Source organism: Ochlerotatus camptorhynchus, unplaced genomic scaffold, assembly GCF_037179485.1.
Source record: "Ochlerotatus camptorhynchus isolate MF236.1 unplaced genomic scaffold, CSIRO-AGI_Acam_v1.1 ptg000276l, whole genome shotgun sequence".
Lineage (NCBI taxonomy): Eukaryota > Metazoa > Arthropoda > Insecta > Diptera > Culicidae > Ochlerotatus > Ochlerotatus camptorhynchus.
Window position 1 is genome coordinate 1,764,334 of NW_027040765.1, and position 21,190 is coordinate 1,785,523.

The window sequence follows — 21,190 nt, forward strand, 5'->3', positions numbered from 1 at the left end:
TGCAGCTTCCGCTGCAATTTTGGGAAGAAGTCAGTTGAAGATGGGTGGAGCCGTTGATCAGCCACTGGTCAAATTCTCCGATGCAGATTGGGCTGGAGATGTCACAAGTCGCCGCTCTACTTCCGGAATGGTGTTCCAGTTTGGAGGCAGCATTGTTTCGTGGGAAAGTCGTCGCCAATCGTCCGTTACACTTTCGTCCATGGAGGCTGAATACGTCGCTCTCAGCGAAGCGTGCCAGGAAGCGCTGTGGCTGCGACAGTTACTCAGCGACTTCGGTGAACAGCAAGAAAAACCAACGGTTGTGATGGAGGATAACCAAGGATGCTTGGCGTTTGTACGAACGGAGAGAACCAGCATGATCGCTGACATTTTGACAAGCCCTTGGGTCCGCTGAAGCACCAGGAGTTCTGCGAGATGCTTGGGCTTAAAGAGTACAGCTGAATAAATGCTTCATTGAGGGGGAGTGTAGAACGGTGCAATGTCACACCTCTTCACCGTACCTTGCGCCAGTTAGCATCCACACCTGCCGATGCGTACCTTTCGTACGCACATACCTTGTTTTACGCCGGCTGCTGTCAGATCGCAGCATAAGTACAACACAGGTTATTTTTCCTAACTCCAAATTGAACCGCAAGTTGAACGCGTCGTGCGTGTGCTATTTTATACTTTTTTAATAAAGAAAGTGTTCATATGTAATTTCGCGAGTTTCATTTATTGATTTCAAGTCGTTCCACCTGAGTTGTTTTCCACTGTGTTGGCCCCCGGACTCTACCTGCCGTCAAAAAATGCTATTATTCAATATAAAACTGAAGTCTACCTTAAGGTGGCGATCTTGTCCCGTCCTACCCTACACACGTTCAAGCACAAGGGCTGATCGGTAGGCCTCTTGAGACAAACTAGTTTAACAGAAGGATGATGACAGAGATGCATTTGCAAAATGACCAGATCGTTGATGATGGATATGTGCTTGATGTCAGACTCACAGAATAGAATATTATTACATTGGTCTCTTCCTAGAAATCCTATAATATTGCCCTAAGGCAAACGTACATAGAGATCTGATTGCATATTTAAGGTTGGCAAGACCTGGAACCCCCTTGCCCCCCCCCCTATCCTGACTGTACAAAAATATCCTCCACAGCTGCCACAATTTTGTTGGATTGGACGACCACATCTTCCATTCATTTCACCAACAGTCGCTGGTGGTAACCCATTTCGGCCGTCTTGACTGCCGTATCAACAAGTGTGGAAGAACTCTGCTCACGAGCTGCTGGGAGTTTCGCTACACATCGGATGAGATTTGTTGGTTTTGACGAGATTCATGGTGTAGAAAATACTTACAGAATTTAAACTCAGAATTTTTCGAAGCGTGGCAAGTCACGCTCCTCGAACTCATTATGTAGCCCAATCTGTAATAAGCAAATTAGTCAACCTTAGCAACAATTGGCAAAACGTCAACACTCGACAGTGATGCCATTTTATATTATGTTGTTTGTGTCCTACTTGTCAACGTGTGCCACAACGAGCCGAACAGTGTGCCATGATGTGTTTCAGCACAGTGTGCAGAGTTGATTACCCCTTGCCCATGACTATGGACCATTTTTGGGATTGGCTCCTACCTTAGATGAGATGAAATACAATGTCGATAGTGGCCGGTTTATCGGTTTCAGCGAATTTGCAACAACATTATCCGCATGCCAACAATCTTTGGTGAGTTTCACACTCTGAAACTAGTTCCAGGGATATTGAAACCGATTAGAAGAGACTGTACATTATCAATGCGATACTTTGTGATAGCACGTAATTGAAATCGGAGCAAAACAATAGCGTAGAAAAAGTCTGCTCTGTATAGAATCAGACGAGAATGCGAGAAACGAAGAAATGAAACTCAGCATCGTCGGTAGCAGTAGTACAGATCCTCCACTCAGCATGGTCCATGAAAAGGGCTCTGAATCAAGTTTCAAACGGGAAAGAACACAGAGAGCAAAAAAAAAAATGAATAAGACGGTGTATTTCTTTTGAAAGACGTATTTCGTTTGTTCCGCAGCTATGGAAGAACCTCCGTCCAACCTGAGAGGGAACTTCGCTGATGATGAAGAATCAAGACACACGGGAGAGCAACGGAACCAAGCAAAAGAAGAAAACCCACAAAGTGCCTCTTTCGGAATGCGCACACTGTGCCCTGTGATGTTTAAAGGCATTAAAGAGAAGAGATCAACCGCAATGGAGCCGATCGAGGAAACAGAACAAACCGCGCGAGGGCTTGAACATTTCAAAAGGGGAACCAAATTGGAAAAAAAAAGCTGTAACCTCTCTCGAGCCGCAAGCCGGAACGAAAGGTGGATAGATGAATTTTGAACGTTGGAGCTAACACCGCTGCTGAGAGCATGGTTTGGCTCTTTTGGGTAAAGTCGCAACATGTTTCTAGGCTAGGAATCGAAGATTCCCTCAGATGCATTTTCAAATTTTTCTTGGGTAAATTAGCATTTATTACATTTCCAGAGAGCAAAAACAAAGGGGAAAAGTCCATTAGGATGCAATAATTGGCTTTCGACCATGCTGTGCAGCATTTGAGCTGCGCGGCCAGCTAAGTAGTAATGCTGTACGAGTATGAGCCAAGTGCATGGTAAATCGATTTCACACCTCCAGCAAGCATATGAAGGCATGCATAAAGTGAACCCTACACGATTGCTTTTATTGACAATAATCGTATTGTCAATACATGCTATATTGACGTCAATATATCGAGATTGACAATATTTCTGAATTCACATCATCAATATTATAGTCAATAATTCCCCTTCGCGTCAATATATTGATGCGTGTGGGGTTTGCTTAACGGAGAGCAAAGAGCGGAGAGGGTTTTTTTTTTCTGCCGCACAAAGAGACGGGAACGTATCAATCATCGGAGAGGGCCAATTTCATGATTTCGCTTTTGTACTTCACTTTTCTCTCGCTCTCTGGTTTGCAGTCTGAAATGTTATTTCCTCTCACTATGCTCTCTCAAAAGTCATACTTATGTTTGGTTTAGTAAGTGGTGTGCTTATGGAAATGTATGTATTGCAACAGCAGTGCAGCCGGTAAATAGTATTTGACCAACAAATCAAATGGTTGGACATTGAGGCTATATTTCATTTGCCAAGTTAAGTTTAATCAGCCTAATGAAAGGAAGGAACTTCTCCTGAAGTTCGGTAAACTTCTTCTGAACTACTGGAAACTTTTTCTTAACTTTTGGGAACTTTTCCTCAACTTTTGAAAACTTCTCCTCAACTTCTGGGAGCTTCTTCTGATTGCAGGTGACGGCAATTTGTCGCAGCGGTACCACCGACAAACCGACATGACACTTAATCCTGACTTATGCCCGAAAATCGTAAACGACCGATTTAAATGTGCAGTGATCCGAACTGTCAAAACCATAGGATTTTTTGATCTAGATAAAAATAATGTGTCCACAATAGATCAGAAACGAACCAATTCATAACTTTTGCATGCGGGTTCCTGGCTTAGCTAAATATTTCCCGCGAACACGGAGCCAGATGTCAGTAGTGTGCTTTGGTCAGAAATTGTATTGTTTTTGCTATGGTCATTCATGTCGGTTTGTCGGTGACGGTACTATGTAAGATTTCACTGATTTCCAACGGCTGTGGGTTGTAAAGCGATCAGCTCTTGTTGAATCTTTTTTACACAGGAATACTTTTGTCACAGACGATGTTGAACGTTTCGAGTCCCATTTGATGCAGCAGTAAGTTTTTCAACATCCTTTCGTCAGCAACTCCGAAAATGGAAATCGCATTATCCTATAGACTTCTTTTATGTTTGCCATATGACGTAATTGCGTCATTCTGAAATCGACCCAAATTAGAACTCAGTTTAGTCATAAATCTAAAAAAGTGCAGGAACTCAGAACTTACCGAACACGAACACAAAACCTTAGTATGTATGATTGTGAGGATGCTTGCGTGGTGTTACTTAAACTCGTAATCCTTGCTGTATTTTCTGCTGTGATCGAATTTGTCGTTCCTTCATGAAACACTTGTTTGGCATCGTTGAACAACGCGTGTTATTTTATGCTCATTTTACTTTTAACAGGACAGGTACTCGTATTTCATATGTACTCAAATAAGTCGTTTAATATTGGAAAATTTATGTTCTCAACTTTTTTCTTCGTCCATGAGAGCTTGAAATTGTAAACAAATGATCTCAAAAGTCACAACTGTAGGGTTGCCAAACTCATGGGATACTGAGATTGACACTTTGATTGCCACACTTCGACACGATCGGCACAACGCTTGGCACAGCTATCAACTGGTGTTTCCATTTCCTCGCCGTTTTTGGCTACCCAGGAATCGACAGAAAATACTTTTATCCAGTGACCAAATAGGTCCATCATTTTTTAACTTCCCAAAGTTTATTTCATTTTCCCTTGGAAGTATCTTCCAACTTTTCCCGTAAGTTATTTTCCGATTACTCGCGGAAAGTAAGCTTGACTTCGCTCGAAAGGTTCTTCCTTCTACTCCCGCCAGTTTTTCTCAACTTCCCCCGGAATATTGTGGTAACTATCCCTAGAAGATTCTACCAATTTCTACCGGAAATCTTTTTTGCCCAAGTTCTCCTAAAAGTTTCTATCGACTGTCTCGTAAATCCTTTGACTTCCGACTTTCTCCAGAAGCTCCTTCCAATTTACCTTAGGAAGTCCCTTATAAACGGGTATCATTCACAAACGATATCATGGATGGTGCGACCAAACCGCATAAAGTTGGGATTATATTCTGAATTGGTGGTTAGGTGCTTCTTATGGTTATTGTTTATGCGGGGTTTCTTTCAACGTGTAATGTCTCCAGGAAGTTTCCTTCAATGTCTCCACGTAGTTACTATTGAGGAGCAACATCTGCATTGAACCCGCTATGTCCGTTCTGCTCCGAACAAGTGTGACGCCCATGGCGTGGAAACGAGAATAAAAAGAATGACATTTCCCGAATTTGTTCTAAAGCCTTTTCCTCACAAATCGAAGACCGCTCACACAAACCAACACCATCATCGTGTAGGGGGAAGTTTCTCCTATCCCATGATTGTGTTGTTTGCGTGGGTGGCCTTCGCTTTGTGAGGAAAGGGCTTTGGAACGGTTTGTTTACAAATGCTAATGGGCTCTTTTCTATAGACCTTTTTGACGTTTAATCGTCTTTCTTTATCTAGCACACATGGATGAATGGACGGTTTGTTTTCCCACTAATCGGTTTCCCTTTTGCTCACACTCGCTCGATTTAAATGGTGCAGTAGTGTGCGCCGATTAAACGTCAAAAAGCTCAGGCCAGAGGCTGATGGATATCGTGAAGTTGAAGAAGCGTCTTGCAGCTGAGTTCGAGATGTCTGACCTAGGGCAGGATGGAAGCTTCCTCAGCATACGCATCGAAAGGGATGTGCATAACCGAACTTTGCGGATCACTCAGCTTGTGTACCTCGAGAACCTTCTTGGCAGGTTAGGCATAGAGGATGCATGTATCGACGCCGATGGAATACCAACTGAAATTGAAGAAGGGCGTGGAGGCGGAAAGATCAACTCAGCCATACAGAGAGTTTGAGGCAGTTTGGCATATGTCGCACAAAGCTCACGTCTAGATATGTGTGCGGCGTTGCCCAACCAACGAGAACTGGTGCTACATAAAACGGCAACGATTTGAACGACAGGTGATCCATCACTGGCTGCGTTCGACGAGTGTTCGGCGGCACAGTAATGTGGTTGACACGGAAGCAACAAACGACAAATTAAGGTAGCTTGTGAAGGCATTTGGTTGCGTTGATTGTTGTCTGATATGGAAAACACCGTCGGAGTCTCCTTTCGAGTTTCGCAATAAGCTTCGTTCTTTATGAGTGTTTTTACGAGCTCATTCTGATTGACTGATTTACCTTTCTGGCTTCCTCTGGATGTGTCATCCCTTTACTTCCAAAAGTTTATTTAAATTTTCTGCAAACATCTATTTCCTTGGATGTTTTTTCGACTTTTCAAAAAGTTTCTTCAATCAAACATCCTCCCACAGAGAACAGACATGCAAGCTTGAACAAATGTTTCGAAAAATTGTGTAGAAGAATTCAAATTAAAATACGTTAGAAACACTAGCGCCGTCATACGGAATGTTGCGACTCAAGTTTGCGATTTATGAGTAAACTGAACTAAAATTTGGGTTGATCTTATTGGCCGTGTCTATAACTAACTGTCAAATCAGTTCAAAACAAACAAGACAAAACAACGAAAATCGATCGAGTTTCTGCGGAACCATTATTTTCAAATAAAAAAAAACTAAGCGGTGCAATGTTAGTTATTGTGATAATTTATTGCAACAGTGATTTGTTTCAAATCAATTTCAAAGAGGAATTCGAAAAGCCTCCGGGGGAAGTGGTCGTAACATAACTTTTTCGTTGCTAGCGCTTGGACTCCACGTGAGAAGAAAATCTCCTGTAGTTCGGGCGACTCGCAGCGATTTATTCAGTGGCTGCACCTACAATTTGGAAAGATGTTTATGAATGAATCGATGTAAAAGAAAACAATAAGCAAATACTTACAATTAAGCATCCTTAGGAAAATTGTGAAAAGATTTTCGCTTGGTAACACCTTGTTTATTTGCGCACCAGTAAAACTTGCGGCCCTTGTTTTGATCGGGTTTAAACAAACAATGTTTTGCTCACACAAATTTTGACATTTATGTTATTATGACGTCTGCCGGTCGTCGACGTCGATGGGCAGCGACACTAGCGCCACCACGATATTGCTAGTTTCAAATGTCTATTCAAAATAGCAGTTAAATTTTTTACACACTTTAGGAATTTGACTTGGATGTATGTTCTCTGTGATCCTCCAGAAGGGTTCTTTCTCCTTTATCAGGAAGTTTTTATTAGCTTACTGCTAGTTCGAACAGTTTCTAGAATTTCCTTCTGACTTCTGCTAAAAGTAGATTCTCCGTTCTTAATCCATAATTTTAAATTTTCTCTATAAAAAACAGCAAAAATGTAAAATTTATTAATAATAGGAAATGCTGCTAAAGACTAATTTTAAAAAAATCTTTAATACCAATAAGCTTTAAAACAATCTGACAACGCTGAATCACGCTTAAGCATTTTGAAAACATCAGAGAAGTCTACTTTGTCAACAACCGCATCCATTACAAGATTTTCAATTCTTCAATTCAATTCAAGGGTCAACTACGAAATTTGGTGGCGGAGCACCAACAGCAGCAGCACTTCCTTCTACGTTACCTCATCCTGCATTTTCTCCAGAACTCATCCTCGTCGTCAGATCTGTTGTGACTGGCCGAGTAAACCACATCGTAACAGTTTGATGTTAATCAATTTTACTCTTATTAAGCACGAATTTACCTTATTCTCTGGGCGGAAAATATGAAACACACTTGATCACGCACGGGGCATCAACAAACAATAATAAACTGTCAACATGCGAGCAAGGTATTTATAGTTTTAGGTACGATGGCAAAGTAATCAAAGCAATTGATAGCAAAGGTATAACCAGAAGGTCCCGAAGAAACGTGCTCAACTTTTTGATTCAGCACTGGTACTCTCTTCGGTCCCAAGCTAATCGATGCACCCCTCGAAACATAGGAAAATCCACGAACCCCTCATTTTATCTGTCAAACTTTCATAGCGAATCAAAACAAACATAGTGTAGTACTAGAATTTTGACTAGAATGGGATATGTTAATCGATTTTCTTGGGACCAATAGGCTAGTCAAGTAATGAGCCAATTTAAAATCGTTAGTTTCCACCGGTTGGTATAACAGTCTTCAGAGACCATCAACAATGGATCATTGAAGATGCTGAGGTTTTGACAGCACCATACTGTGGCTACCACAGTATTTTACATTGGATCGTCCGTATACAGTAGCGCCAAATGCAAGCTGTGGTGGGTTCAAAACTCAGCCATCTAAAATGATCCTTTAGCGTTGACGGTGACTCTGTAGCTCTTTACTTCTATGGTGAAATTCATAAGTAAACGTCAGATTGTGCGTGAAACATGGGGGACTTCTTACTATCCTTTCACTCCACTGAAAATTCCCATAAGAAACTGTCAACGAGACTGTCAATCTTTGCTAGAAGAGACGATTTTTCGGCGGTGCCGTCAACGCCAATACGTGGTCAAAGATAATCCATTGGACTTTGAAAAAAAGTTGGAAGGGTTGTATACTAGATACGACCGCAGGGTTGGCGTTGGATAACGTCTGTTATGTGTTGTACTTAATTGTGTATATTATATTTTAGGAATATTCCTTAATAACTCTTTTGCGAAAGTTTGGTGGCCCTGAAAAGGGCCGTTTTGTTGGGCTGATGATGTTGTTGTACTCTGTCGCCCTGGAGGAGCTTTGGAATGATGTTGGTAGTTCGAAGACAGACAGCATCTCCCCTTCCAGCGTTCCCACACCCCAGTATAGTCCCTAAATTTAAGTGTAACTGTGATATTCTGGAAAGAAATTGAGCTTGAGCTTGAGCTTGAGCTTGGATGACCGTACATTTCAGTAGTTGCTACTCCGTGATTGACAAGAACCAGCGAAATTGCACATAGATCCAAACGAATGGGGCTGGGATGAGCTATCCATTCTCTATGTACACGTTTCGAAGGTTCAATACTTTATATGGTCAATAACGGCACCGGCCACGTTCTTACGGTCATCGGGGGAAGGGAAGGATTGTTAGTTCGACAACCGTTGTTACTAGAGACCGAATACACCTCTGCATCTCCACGGTTGTCACAGGAGGGACGTTTTGTTAGTAGGGAGGATAAATGAGATCTGGAATCACTTTGGAAAGTGACGCGATCTTTTAAAGCCTGACAATAAAATTATGCAATCCTACGAGCACAATTGTGTAAGGGGCTTGGGATTAAACCCATGATTTTCTGCCCCGTAAGCAAAAACGGCTACCATTAGGCCACCAGGCCCACTTTTATCACATAAGACTAATACGACCGACAACAGTGACGCGATCTTTTAAAGCCTGACAATGAAATTATGCAATCCTACGAGCTCAATTGTGTAAGGGGCTTGGGATTAAACCCATGATTTTCTGCCCAGTAAGCAAAAACGGCTACCATTAGGCCACCGAGCCCACTTTTATCACATAAGACTAATACGACCGACAAAAAAAAACACATATAAACAAATGGCTTACAAAATGGAGAAACAATCAGCGAACCATAAGCGCCAGTTAGCTGAGGCAAAGTGAGACGCGCTGTGTCTTGCAACCTCCGAAGTAATACGATAAGTGGTCCCGGAAGATTACGGTCAAGGTGTCCAAGGCTTCTTGAAGCTTTCCTAAATCGTACTATTCATACATACATATACATACATGTATATATAGTCATAAATAAATAAATAAATAAATAAATAAATCAATAAATAAATTAATACATTCATACATACATACACATACTTATAAATGCACATAAACATACACACATACATATACATATACATACCCAACATATATACATTATTTGGCAACCTTGTCTACCCGGAATCAGGGATGTGCTGCAATGCCTGAGCCGACCCTAAAGACCCATCATCATCACAAATACTTTCAAACTCTTGACAGCTCAATTTGCGCCAAAATTACTACCAATCTGATTTCAATATACTCGGTGCTTTTCTCAGTTAACACTTGTTAAGCCACGCAGTCAGTTCATTTTGGTTTTAGATCCCTTATTGCTTTTACGAACAGGAATGGATTTTGAGAGAGATAATAACGGAACACGTTTTTGGTTATTAAAAATCCCAGGAGATGGAAATTGCCTTTTTGGGTCGATTGTTCATCAAGTTTTCGGGATACCCCCGAGTCACAAACTCTATGCTTTGTACTGTCTACAAATGAGACAGGCAGCCGTCGAAGAAATTCGCAGAAATATGGAATACTACTTCGTAACACTTTCTGAATTCGCTATGGAAATCATAAAGCCTGGTATTACCATCAAGGAAAAGGTGCATATCTACATGGAAAATTTACAAAGACCAGGATTTTGGGGAGGAGCAGAATCAATTTCAGCCCTTTCTAATCACTTCAAGGCAATTATTGTTATTCATCAGAGTGACGCTGAGGTCGAATTCGTTCCCACAAATTACGATACTACTGCTGCTCCACGGTACCATTTATTCTATCGTGGCGTCTTGAATTCAAGAACCCACTATGACAGCGTGGTATGCTTCCGGCCTCATGCGCTAGATTTAGTTCCTCCAACTGGCTATCAATCCGAAAGAATTCGCACCCTGGAGTCTGATGCTTTGTTAGTTCGGTTTAACGGTCCAAACTCTTCCGTTTGTTCTGTAATGCATCAGTTGTGTGGTAGTTTGCCATCTGAGGAGACTCTAACTATCGTTAGATATTTGATAGCCGAAGAAATTGAGAGACACCCCGACTCTATAGTTCAATCGTGTGGGTTACCCTATGAATCACAGGAGGAGGTATCCCATTTTGTATTCCTACTACGTATAGGCCACGCTTGTTGTGCTTGCTGCGCTGTTTGGAATAAGAATATATGTCCATAGTCCTTCACGGAATACTTTCCGTTACGATCCAGCAGCCCGTGACCCTGTTCTCACTATACATGTACTTGAAGATTTGGACAGTATTACTGGTGCTTATGGCAGCATCTTGGCCTTATATCGATACTATGAAGCCTCTGGTTCACGCTGTCGGCGTCTTCCTGATCCACTGATAGTGGCACAAAAGCTAGCGCGTAAAGAGATTTCCGATTCACAGCTGACTCAACATCTTCCGATCCTGATTGACGCAAAGCATGGTATCCGCTTCGCATCATGGAACGTTAACGGTTGTCGAAAAGTGAGTAAGCGTGAAACTATTGACGCTGCATTGCTGGTTCAGAGAGTCGTTGTTGCAGCTCTACAGGAGGTTAACTTGGATTTCCAAATGATGAGTACTGCGAATTATCGATGGATCCTGGGGCATCCTGCATCTAGCAGGAAGCGTGGCTTAGCCATTCTCATACGACACGGTGTTGATATGGAGATTATAAAATACGATGATGCTGGACCATCCCTACAGTGTTTAGAGGTTTCTTACAAGGTATGATATAGAATAATATACCATAAGTTATTATTAACTTCATTTATATATTGTATCTCATTCTATGTAGATTGGATCTGCTCGACGGTGCTTGTTAGTAATAAACGTTCATGGTCCAAATCGAAACGCTGAATGTTTCTTCGCAGAACTAGGTAGATTGTTATGCCAACCCAACAAACAATTGCCTATTGAAGAAACGACTTTTTGACGGTTTTTTTTTTCCACTTCATGCTTAATAATACTTGTACTATTTTTAATAATAACTTCTGATTCACACAAATCTGGAGAATTTATTCAACCACATCGAAATATTTGGTGTTGAATAAGGTATGTCGAGAAGCTTTTATTCGACTTACAAAAGTTGTAACAGAGCTTTATTCGATCAAATTTTTGATTATTCAGCGTTTACTAGACATCATTATTTCCTTAAACAGCGATGGTATTAAAGGTGTATATAGACGCTTAATTCTCATGTGAAATAATGTTTAATTAGACACTGTAACTGTGATATTCTGGAAAGAAATTGTCTTCAAAACTAACTCTCGAATTATTGGTGGCCCTGAAAAGGGCCGTTTTGGTTGTGGTTTTGGAATGATGGTTATGCCGAGCATGGGTACCGGATGGCGATGGCGATTTTGATGAGCGGTTTGCATGCCGGGCGCTTTGCTTCAACCACGAGTGCGGTGAACTCCGGGTAAATATTATTACCAATCAGTAGAACAGCGCTAGGTGGTATGATGAACCGGGAAATCCACTCGAAATGTCGAGAGGGTAGATGGTTGTTTTGGAGGTTGTGATGAGGACGATTTTGGAACGGAACGGGTTGTGCTCGATGATGCATTGTTCTTCTTCACACAGTCTGTGAAGACGGGTTCGATTCTGAAATAAGTTTAGTAGACATGCAATAAAAATTAAATCTATGGCTCTGCGAAGATTCAACTTTCGATATTCAAGTGTCGGAAAGGCATTAGAAAATTAATCGTTAAACTCTTTCTTGATAATGTTGTGGCCCTGAACAGGGCCATTTTTCCAACGCGCTCGGCGTAGTTGCCCTTGCGGAGCAGACGGTGAATACGACCGACTGAGAACTGCAGCAGCTGGGCATTCCATGACGGCGGCCCAGTATACCGGAGCACTGGTACCAACGCACTCGGCGTAGTTGCCCTTTCGCCCCCAGGCTCTGCTGCCGCTGCTCTGCTGCCGCTGCTCTGCTGCCGCTGCTCTGCTGCCGCTGCTCTGCTGCCGCTGCTCTGCTGCCGTTGCTCTGCTTCCGCTGCTCTGGTACTGCTGCTCTGCTGCTCTGCTGCTGGGTCGACGATCGGATAGACAATGATGGAACGGGCGACCTTGTTCGACGCTTATATAGTAGAACAGAAAATATCAGAGGTGTCAGATACTCGCATCTGATGTCTCGGTTGGAGAAAGTATAAGAATATAAAAAAATCAATCGATTTTCACCATCTTTAGACAATGGTTTACTTTTAACCATTTTTCAATAGTTTACAGAATGAAATCAATAGTTTTAAAACATTCAGCAAATTGCTAGAAACATTTCCAATCGATTGATGCCATTATCTCGTAAATCTATCTAGAGACGGTTAAGTTATTATCGTTCAAAATCTTTTAATTTTTCGTAACGCATCCAAAATGACTGTTTTCAATTTTGTACCCCCGTATGTTGCCGAAAGACGTTATCCAACGTCAAAAAAAGGCCATCAAAAGGAGTTCGGTAGCAATCTGGCACCGCTTCTATCACCCACATGTACGTGTTTGTGTGCGGCCTTTCTACGATACACGCTGTAAACATTCAACACTGGCTTGGTATCATTCCGCACCACATGCAAGCTGCTTCCAAATCGCCGTCTACTTCGACGCTGGTTCGAGGTTGGTTTCTTCTGAGAGCCATCGGAGAGAGCGAAATCAAAACCCTCACAATGTGCGCACTCATATACTCGCTTGGATGATCGGTCGGTCGGTGGTTCGAATCGAAGCCAAAAAGGAGCGCAAAAGAACAAAACGTATTTGCGACGGCAGCCATCAGACCAGCATACAGCGAACGAACACAGGGGCGGTCAACTTCAATCGACGGCTGCCTGCCTGACTACTCTTCTCTTTTGAAGCGTTCTCCGTCCGTCCGCCCGTCAGTGCCATCCGTCCTTCCGTCGCTGAACGGATCGATTCAACTTCAGTCAATCGGAGTCTCGAGTCAGTCATTGAGAAACGGTTGACGAGTACGGACGTGCTTTTTCGCAGCTCGATTTTATCCAGTGTGTGCGAATATCGGGCGTTCGGTTACGGAGTTACAGAACTCTTTGAAGTGTGCGCCACTTACCTTCCTAGACGGGGTTTTTGCGCAAAAGATTAGAATCGGTTGTAATGCTGACGATGTGGTGTATGGAGTTTGAAGAGGGTGAAATTTGATTGAAAAAATTAAAATATATCGTAAAAGTGAGCCAGTTAGAAGAAGTTTTGAGTGATTCTTTATGAGGGTTTGATGCGAATCGTACAATGAGCGTTGTTTAGAAGCAAAAAACCCGCAAAGTGCAGTGAGTCTGAAGTCTGAAATATCGAAAAGAAGCAGTGATTGTTGATAGTCGAGAAACCATGGCAACGCAGGGCGATTTCAGAAGCCTGCTAGGATTAATGCTGTCAGTTTTTTTCGTGGTGCATTCGGTTAGGGCAGTGGAAGAGCTCAAATGTGAACTGATCACGGTTTCCGCTTGCCAGAATCTGGTGTACAACATGACGGTGGCTTCGGCACCGATTGCAACGACCAATGGGTCGGGAAATTCAACCGGATCCGGTGAATCCAATGGTGAACCCGGTGCAATCCGGTCGCAACTCGATGCAGAGCTTTTGGTAAGTGGATTTCCGTTTCCAGAACTGCACGGTGAACTTTGGAACTGGGGAAATCTTATCAGTAAGATGAGCGCTGTTTATTGGGCTATGAAGTCGGGCAGAAGATACAACAGAACGCTATCAGTCCAGAAACAGACAATCGGGGGGCTCTGCTGTTAAGAGAACGGGCGTGTTGTGAAGAGGAGTGGAAAATATACGGGGCAAAAAACACCGCATGTAGTTTTGATGCGTTCAAACCGGTTGTGGTGCTTCGCGCTCGCTAATGGTACCACTATGGGCGCGATTAACAGCAATTTGAGGGTTTAGTTCTTTTTTAAATCAAGAAAAATTCTTCCGCCTCAGTTTGATCAATGAATTTGAAATAACACCTTATCAGTTAACACCAAAATGGGTAAGTTAACCACTTGCAAACGCATTTCGCCCATAGTTAACTATCTCTTTTTGACTTCATTCTCCTGTCTGTCTCTGTTTTGTTGTTGTTGTTGGTATCTTCTTCTTGTGCTCTGGCGGTTTTGAACTGTGCGCGCCCCGATATTGCGGTACGTACGGGGCGCGATTCGCTTCCATACAGAAGATATTTTGTTTTTTACGTTCCTCTTCGGTGGTTATGGGGCGGGGTGGCGGAAGTGGTGGCGGCGGCGGCGGCGGCTATCTGCCAAAGCGAAAAAATAGCAGCGAATTGCTTTTAAAGTATTATTTTGTTCCTCTGCGGCGGTGGCGGCGCATGGGGCACACTAGCGGTAAAATGCCAGGCAGCGGGCATTGAAGGGGCGGCGCGGAAAGATTCCGCCAGTCGCGGTCAGATTCCGGGCGATTTTTGCGCTTGTTTTGAAATCGACTGTTTTTCTTCAAGCGGGGTTGAATCATTTTTTTTTTCTTGTTGCTCCCTGTTCAGGAAATAATAAAGTAAGATTTAATTCTGTTTACGCCGTCTGAATCATGCTGTCAGTAGCGGTTTTCAAAATGCTGTCATAAACCAGGGTCGCCATGTAATCGAGATCAAAGGGTGGGTGGATTTAGGTACAAGGCTTACTGCCAGCGCCGCCGCCGCCACCGCCAGGCAAACTGAGAGAATAGAACCTTATCAGGGACGCAAAAATATGTTTGCGGTCATAAATTCGTATGTAGCTATCTTATCTATATAGCCTTTTATATAAATATTTCCTTCGCACAGACGACAGCGTGGAAATATGCCGACAAAGGCCTTCTCGTATTTCTTATGGATGCGCGCACCGTACGAAGCGGAGCGCTCCACCACTGCCGGTAATTGCAATATCAGGTTTCGACGCTTCGGCTTCGCTTCGACTGATAATTGGTATTTAATTGAACAATTATAGCTCCATCTACGAGCTGATGGTCGCGGACGAGCTTTCATCCACCCGGAGAAAAGGAATCTCGCACTTGACAGCGACCGCATCAATTTTGGTCATAAACGGTTCTAATTGATCCACTTTCTTCCACATGCAGTGTTTCTGTTTACTCTAAGTAGATTCTTCGACGCCATTGATTGCGGGGCGTTTTGGTTTGGTTTACCCGCTCGCACTTGAGGCGAAGAATGGCGTAGATAAGATTGTGGCGGTGGCGGCTCGCTGCCTTTGAACTGCTTCTTCCACCCGGTTCACTCTGGGAAATAGCGTCAAAAAGCTTTTAGCAGAGCTACGCGATATGACTAACGTCTTTGCACACAATTTAGTAAAACAAAAACCAGCCTACGAACCGGCTTATCAAAGAGATGGCCCGTCGCAAGATTTGGCAGCTGGACATGATTCTTCGATCGATCGATCCGGTCGATCGGTGTCTCCAGTTCACGCTCGCGTGGAATCATCGGTCTCGCCAAAGTCAATTAGAGCGTCCGCGGTCACGCTTCGCGCTAAATTGGCCTGCAAAAACAAACATCCGCAATTGAAAACACAGCAATGCCGGCAGGTTGCCGGTTTCGCATAGATGCCTCCTAGGAGATAGAGAAGCGGATGCCCTTATAAAGCTAGTCCCGTCACCGACACCGTCATATCGGCATCAACGTTACCGTCGCCGTCGTCGGAGTATGGACACTCTTCACGGCTTGTCATTTTAATTGCATTCTAATTCACTCTCCTGTGCCGTGGCCAAGTACGGCTTGTATGTATGTACCGAGATCGAGCGCCTTCCCCAATTATATCGCATCACATCTTGCGGTTTTCTTCGGAGCATGTGCGGATCGGTTGGAGTTGGTTTGTTCTGCAAATGGGAAGGAGAATGAAGTAATTAATAGCACCGTCGTTGGTTTTCGGGCAAGCCTGGCGGGGAAGGGTGGCGCTAGTCGAGGGTGGCCGTAGAACCGTTACGGTGTGGGATCAATGTCGATCGAATGTCGGGAAGGAGAAAGGGCGGTAATCGAACCGGTTAAACGGCAGTTTGCTAACTGGCAGTATGGTTTCTCTGTGGTATGGTTGCTCGATGATTGCTTACAACCGGAGTCTGGAACCAAAAATCGTTCCAGTCTTAGAGTTATCGTTAGGCAGATTTTGACGTTTATTTCTCCTTCTGGTATTTGTTGACTTGTTGATACCTCAGATGGACGAAGTTGCTCGCCTTTTACAAACAGCAAATTTGGGGCGTTTGAGAGATACATAGTGCACTAACCTATCTAGCTTTCCACGCGTGGGAATACATGTATCCTTCACTGTGGTTTTTGACACTAATAGCATAGAGGTAACTCTAAGACCACTGGGTCCCGAAGAAAATCATTATTATTTTTGGCTCACTCAGTACCAGAACAACGGTCCCAAGCAGTCCCAAGCTATTTCACTCACCCCTGCATGTTCTGCATGAACCCACACACCCCTGATGTTATCTGTCAAACTTTCATAGCGAATCAAAACAAACATAGTGTAGTAATAGAATTTCAACTAGAATAGGGTACGTTAATGGTTTGCTTGGGACCAATAGGCTAGTCAAGTAGTGAGCCAATTTAGAATCGTTAGTTTCGTATTGATTGTTGCTAATAGTGAATTCGTTTATTATACAGTTCCAACCTGGATCGGGTATCTAGATTAGCTCTGCTTGTTTTCCGACAAACGTCAGTTTGATCGATTTTTTTTAAACCTACCTCAAGTTGAGGTTCGTACTGACAAAAAGTTTGGACTCACTCTGAGTTGGAACTGGTTTCAACCTCGATAATAAACGAATTCGCTACGCTACTACCATAGAGGTAACTCTAAGACTAGAAGGTCCCCAAGAAACGTGCTCAACTTTCTAGGTCAGCTCTGGTACTCTCTTCGGTCCCAAGCTAATCGATGCACCCCTCGAAACATAGGAAAATCTACGAACCCCCCATTTTATCTGTCGAACTCCCATAGCGAATCAAAACAAACATAGTGTAGTACTAGAATTTCGACTAAAATGGGGTACGTTAATCGATTTGCTTGGGACCAATAGGCTAGTCAAGTAGTGAGCCAATTTTAAATCGTTAGTTTCCACCGGTTGCTACTACCATAGAGGTAACTCTAAGACCACTGGGTCCCGAAGAAAATCATTATTATTTTTGGCTCACTCAGTAAAGGGTGTCCACGATGAAATTGCCACACTATGAAATTGCTCTAACTTTTTAACCGTTGGGTAGAATTTAATGAAAATTTGGGTGGATTTAGTTCATAGTGCATTATGCACATCCTGCAAGTTTTAAAGTCCTGTGATCAAAACTCGCGGAAACGGTGTCGAAAGAACAGCTCGTGCGTGATAAAATCTTGCGCATTCATCACGAGAACAAGGATCTCTCGCATCGTTCCATCGCTAAAACGTTGGGAATCGCGAATTCCACGGTGTCGCGAGTGATTAAGCGGTTCGAGGAACGGTTGACCACCGATCGGAAGCCCAGAAGTGAAGGAAAAAGTATTCCGTACAACACCAAAAATCACAACCGCGTAGTTGGGGCCTTCAACCGAAATCCGAACGCCTCCGTTAGGGATGTGGCTAAGAAGCTGCACCTAAGCCGAAGTTTTGTCCAGGAGGCCAAAACTAAGGCTGGGCTTCGAACGTTCAAGGTACAAAAGGCCCCTAATCGTGACGAGAAGCAGAACAAGTCCGCCAAAACCCGTGCCAGGAAGTTGTACCTCAACATGCTGACGAAAGTTGAATGCTGCATCATGGACGACGAAACATATGTGAAGGCCGACTTCAAACAGATCCCCGGCAACCTGTTTTTCACGGCCAAGGATAAGTTAAGCGTTCCGGAGCATGTCCGCACTCAGAAGATGTCCAAATTTGCGAAAAAATTCCTGGTTTGGCAAGCCATCTGCACGTGCGGGAAGCGGAGTGCACCTTTCGTGACCCAGGACTCGATGAACGGACAGGTGTACATGAAAGAGTGCCTCCAGAAGCGGCTGCTTCCTCTCCTGAAGGCCCACAACGTCCCAACAATCTTCTGGCCGGATTTGGCCTCATGCCACTACTCCAAGGACGTGCTGAAGTGGTATGCGGACAATAAGGTCAATTTCGTGCAGAAAATGTTCAACCCTCCCAACACTCCGGAGCTCCGCCCCATCGAGAAGTACTGGGCGATTATGAAGCAGCACCTTCTTAAACGACCTAAGGTAGTGAAGACAGTCGAGGAACTGAAGAAAGTATGGGTTTACATGCAAAAAACGGTTGATTCACAGGTTGTGCAGAATCTTATGGCCGGGGTTAAGGCCAAGGTGCGGGCATTTGCGTATGGACTGTAAATAAAATACGAGTAAAATGGTAAAATGAAGTTTAATAGTTATTTCTCAATCCCTGAAAATTTGATGGCAATCGGATGAAAACTCGAATTTTGCAAATCAATTTTGTGTGTGGCAATTTCATCGTGGACACCCTTTACCAGAACAACGGTCCCAAGCAGTCCCAAGCTATTTCACTCACCCCTGCATGTTCTGCATGAATCCACACACCCCTGATGTTATCTGTCAAACTTTCATAGCGAATCAAAACAAACATAGTGTAGTAATAGAATTTCAACTAGAATAGGGTACGTTAATCGTTTGTTTGGGACCAATAGGCTACTAAAGTGGTGAGCCAATTTAAAATCGTTAGTTTCGTATTGATTGTTGCTACTACTACGCTGCTGTGAGGCTTATGCAGAGTCGATGTTATGATAAGAGTCCCACAAAGAGAAAACAACGACAAAACAAAATTTTTTAAATTTAGCATTGAGATTCGTGAACAACAGGGATTTGGATCTAAACATTCGAGATCCATTTGTTAGGTCACCGAGCATTATTTATCTACTGCAAGCTTAGCAGCTTCTGATCGGTAAATTTTGCAGTTCATGTTACGGGTTTGTTCTCTTCCTGGCGATTTGTTGAATGGAATATCTACTTTGGAGTAGATGGCGCTGATTGATTTTAACGAAATAAGAACCTTTTCGGAAAAAAAAATACTTCAAATGTAATGTCTCCAACACCTTGGGGTGGGTTTTTATCATAAAAGTGAGGGTGCGGGCCGAGGAAACTGAGGTTTGAATCATATCATGTACTTACACCATCAGTTTTGGAGAAATGTACAAGGGGTGGCCACTCTACACACTTATTTTGTACCTACTTTTATTCTCAGTGTGCCGCAGCAGTGCCGAGAGTACCAGTCATCAGACTGACTTTGATTGCTTGTCAATAATGGCAGTCTTGGCAACCCGGTTAATCTGAACTGTCATGTTGTGTTTTGAAGGCGAAGAAACAACACAACAAGCAGTGGAATCCGAACCAAGATGAGAGTCAAAGCAATGATCCAGAGGCACCCCAGCTGTACAAAACGGATACCGGACAAACTGACCCGTCCGGAGGAGCTTCTCAAGACCACTGTTTCACAAAGACCTCGGCAAAAGGAATATCGAAACGCATCTGATTGCATTTTAAATCCACAGTTGCCGGGTCAAGCTGCTGTTCAAATCGGTGAAACTCTTCCGGAGATCGAAATCGGCTGCGGAGATCAACGTTAGATACCTGGCAGCGAACCGTTACAACGTGGATGTACCAACGATGTACCATAGAGGTAACTCCAAGACCAGAAGGTACTCTCTGGTACTCTCTTCGGTCCCAAGCTAATCGATGCACCCCTCGAAACATAGGAAAATCCAAGATCCCCTCATTTTATCTGTCAAACTTTCATAGCGAATCAAAACAAACATAGTGTAGTACTAGAATTTCGACAAGAATGCGGTACGTTAATCGATTTACTTGGGACCAATAGGCTAGTCAAGTAGTGAGCCAATTTAAAATCGTTAGTTTCCACTCGTTGGATGTACGGCTTATGGTGGCCAATGTCATGTACGAACTGGACGAGAAGAAACGAGACGAATCTGTTATGTGAAAATGACACTGGAGAAGGCGACGAAAGTGTTCCGCCAAGCCAATTTCGAATTGCTCAAACTGAAACACAATGCAGATTACCTAGTACTAGTAGCATAGAGGTAACTCTAAGACCAGAAGGTCCCGAAGAAACGAGCTCAACTTTTTGGCTCAGCTCTGGTACTATCTTCGGTCCGAAGCTTATCGATTCACCCCTCCAAACATAGGAAAATCCACTAACCCCTCATGTTATCTGTCAAACTTTCATAACGAATGAAAACAAACATAGTGTAGTACTGGAATTTATACTAGAATGGGGTACGTTAATCGATTTGCTTGAGACCAATAGGCTAGTCAAGTAGTGAGCCGATTTAAAATCGTTAGTTTCGTATTGATTGTTGCATCATTAGCAGTTGCCCTGATTTTGGTCTACCTTACGCAGAATGGATCACTGCGGCGGACAGGCATTAGGATGTGCGCTACTGGGGAATCTGTATCCGGTTTTGGGGAATCTATGGTGGGACTTGGCCCAAAACTTCACGGTTGCGGTTCTCCGAATCCATAAATTGGTATATGTCGACAACAATTATTTGACACATGCGCTGCGCAGGCTGAGTGATAGTAAAGTGCTGCCAGTATCTTCAAAGATCATGAAAATGTCTAACCATGGGTGCCAATGCCTGTGTTTTTGGCACACTGTGCGGAGTGACCAACCCTTTGGAAATGTAAAATGTTTATGCCTTCAATGCAACAGAGCATCAACTAATATTTCAATTCTTGGATCAACTTTGACAGGAGGCGAGAATCATCATCAATATCATCAAATGCTGTCAGGTAAACTGGCTCAGCCAACTCATGAATAAGATCGGAGTAGGCTGCGCTGTTAAATTGACGTATTTTTGTTTTGCTGTGTGATTTTTTTCGTGAAAAATTGAATTCATTTGTAAAGTTAA

General features: G+C 43.2%; 1 protein-coding gene across 1 annotated transcript in view; it reads left to right on the forward strand.

Moving 5' to 3' along the window:
• Positions 1–13,214: 13,214 nt before the first annotated feature.
• Positions 13,215–21,190, forward strand: part of LOC135706229 (frizzled-3-like) — a 62,376-nt gene continuing 54,400 nt past the window's right edge. Inside the window, exon 1 of the mRNA XM_065227795.1 lies at positions 13,215–13,938. Within this exon, the coding sequence (XP_065083867.1) occupies positions 13,684–13,938 (255 nt within the window). The 5' untranslated portion in view covers positions 13,215–13,683. The remainder of the gene's footprint in view (positions 13,939–21,190) is intronic.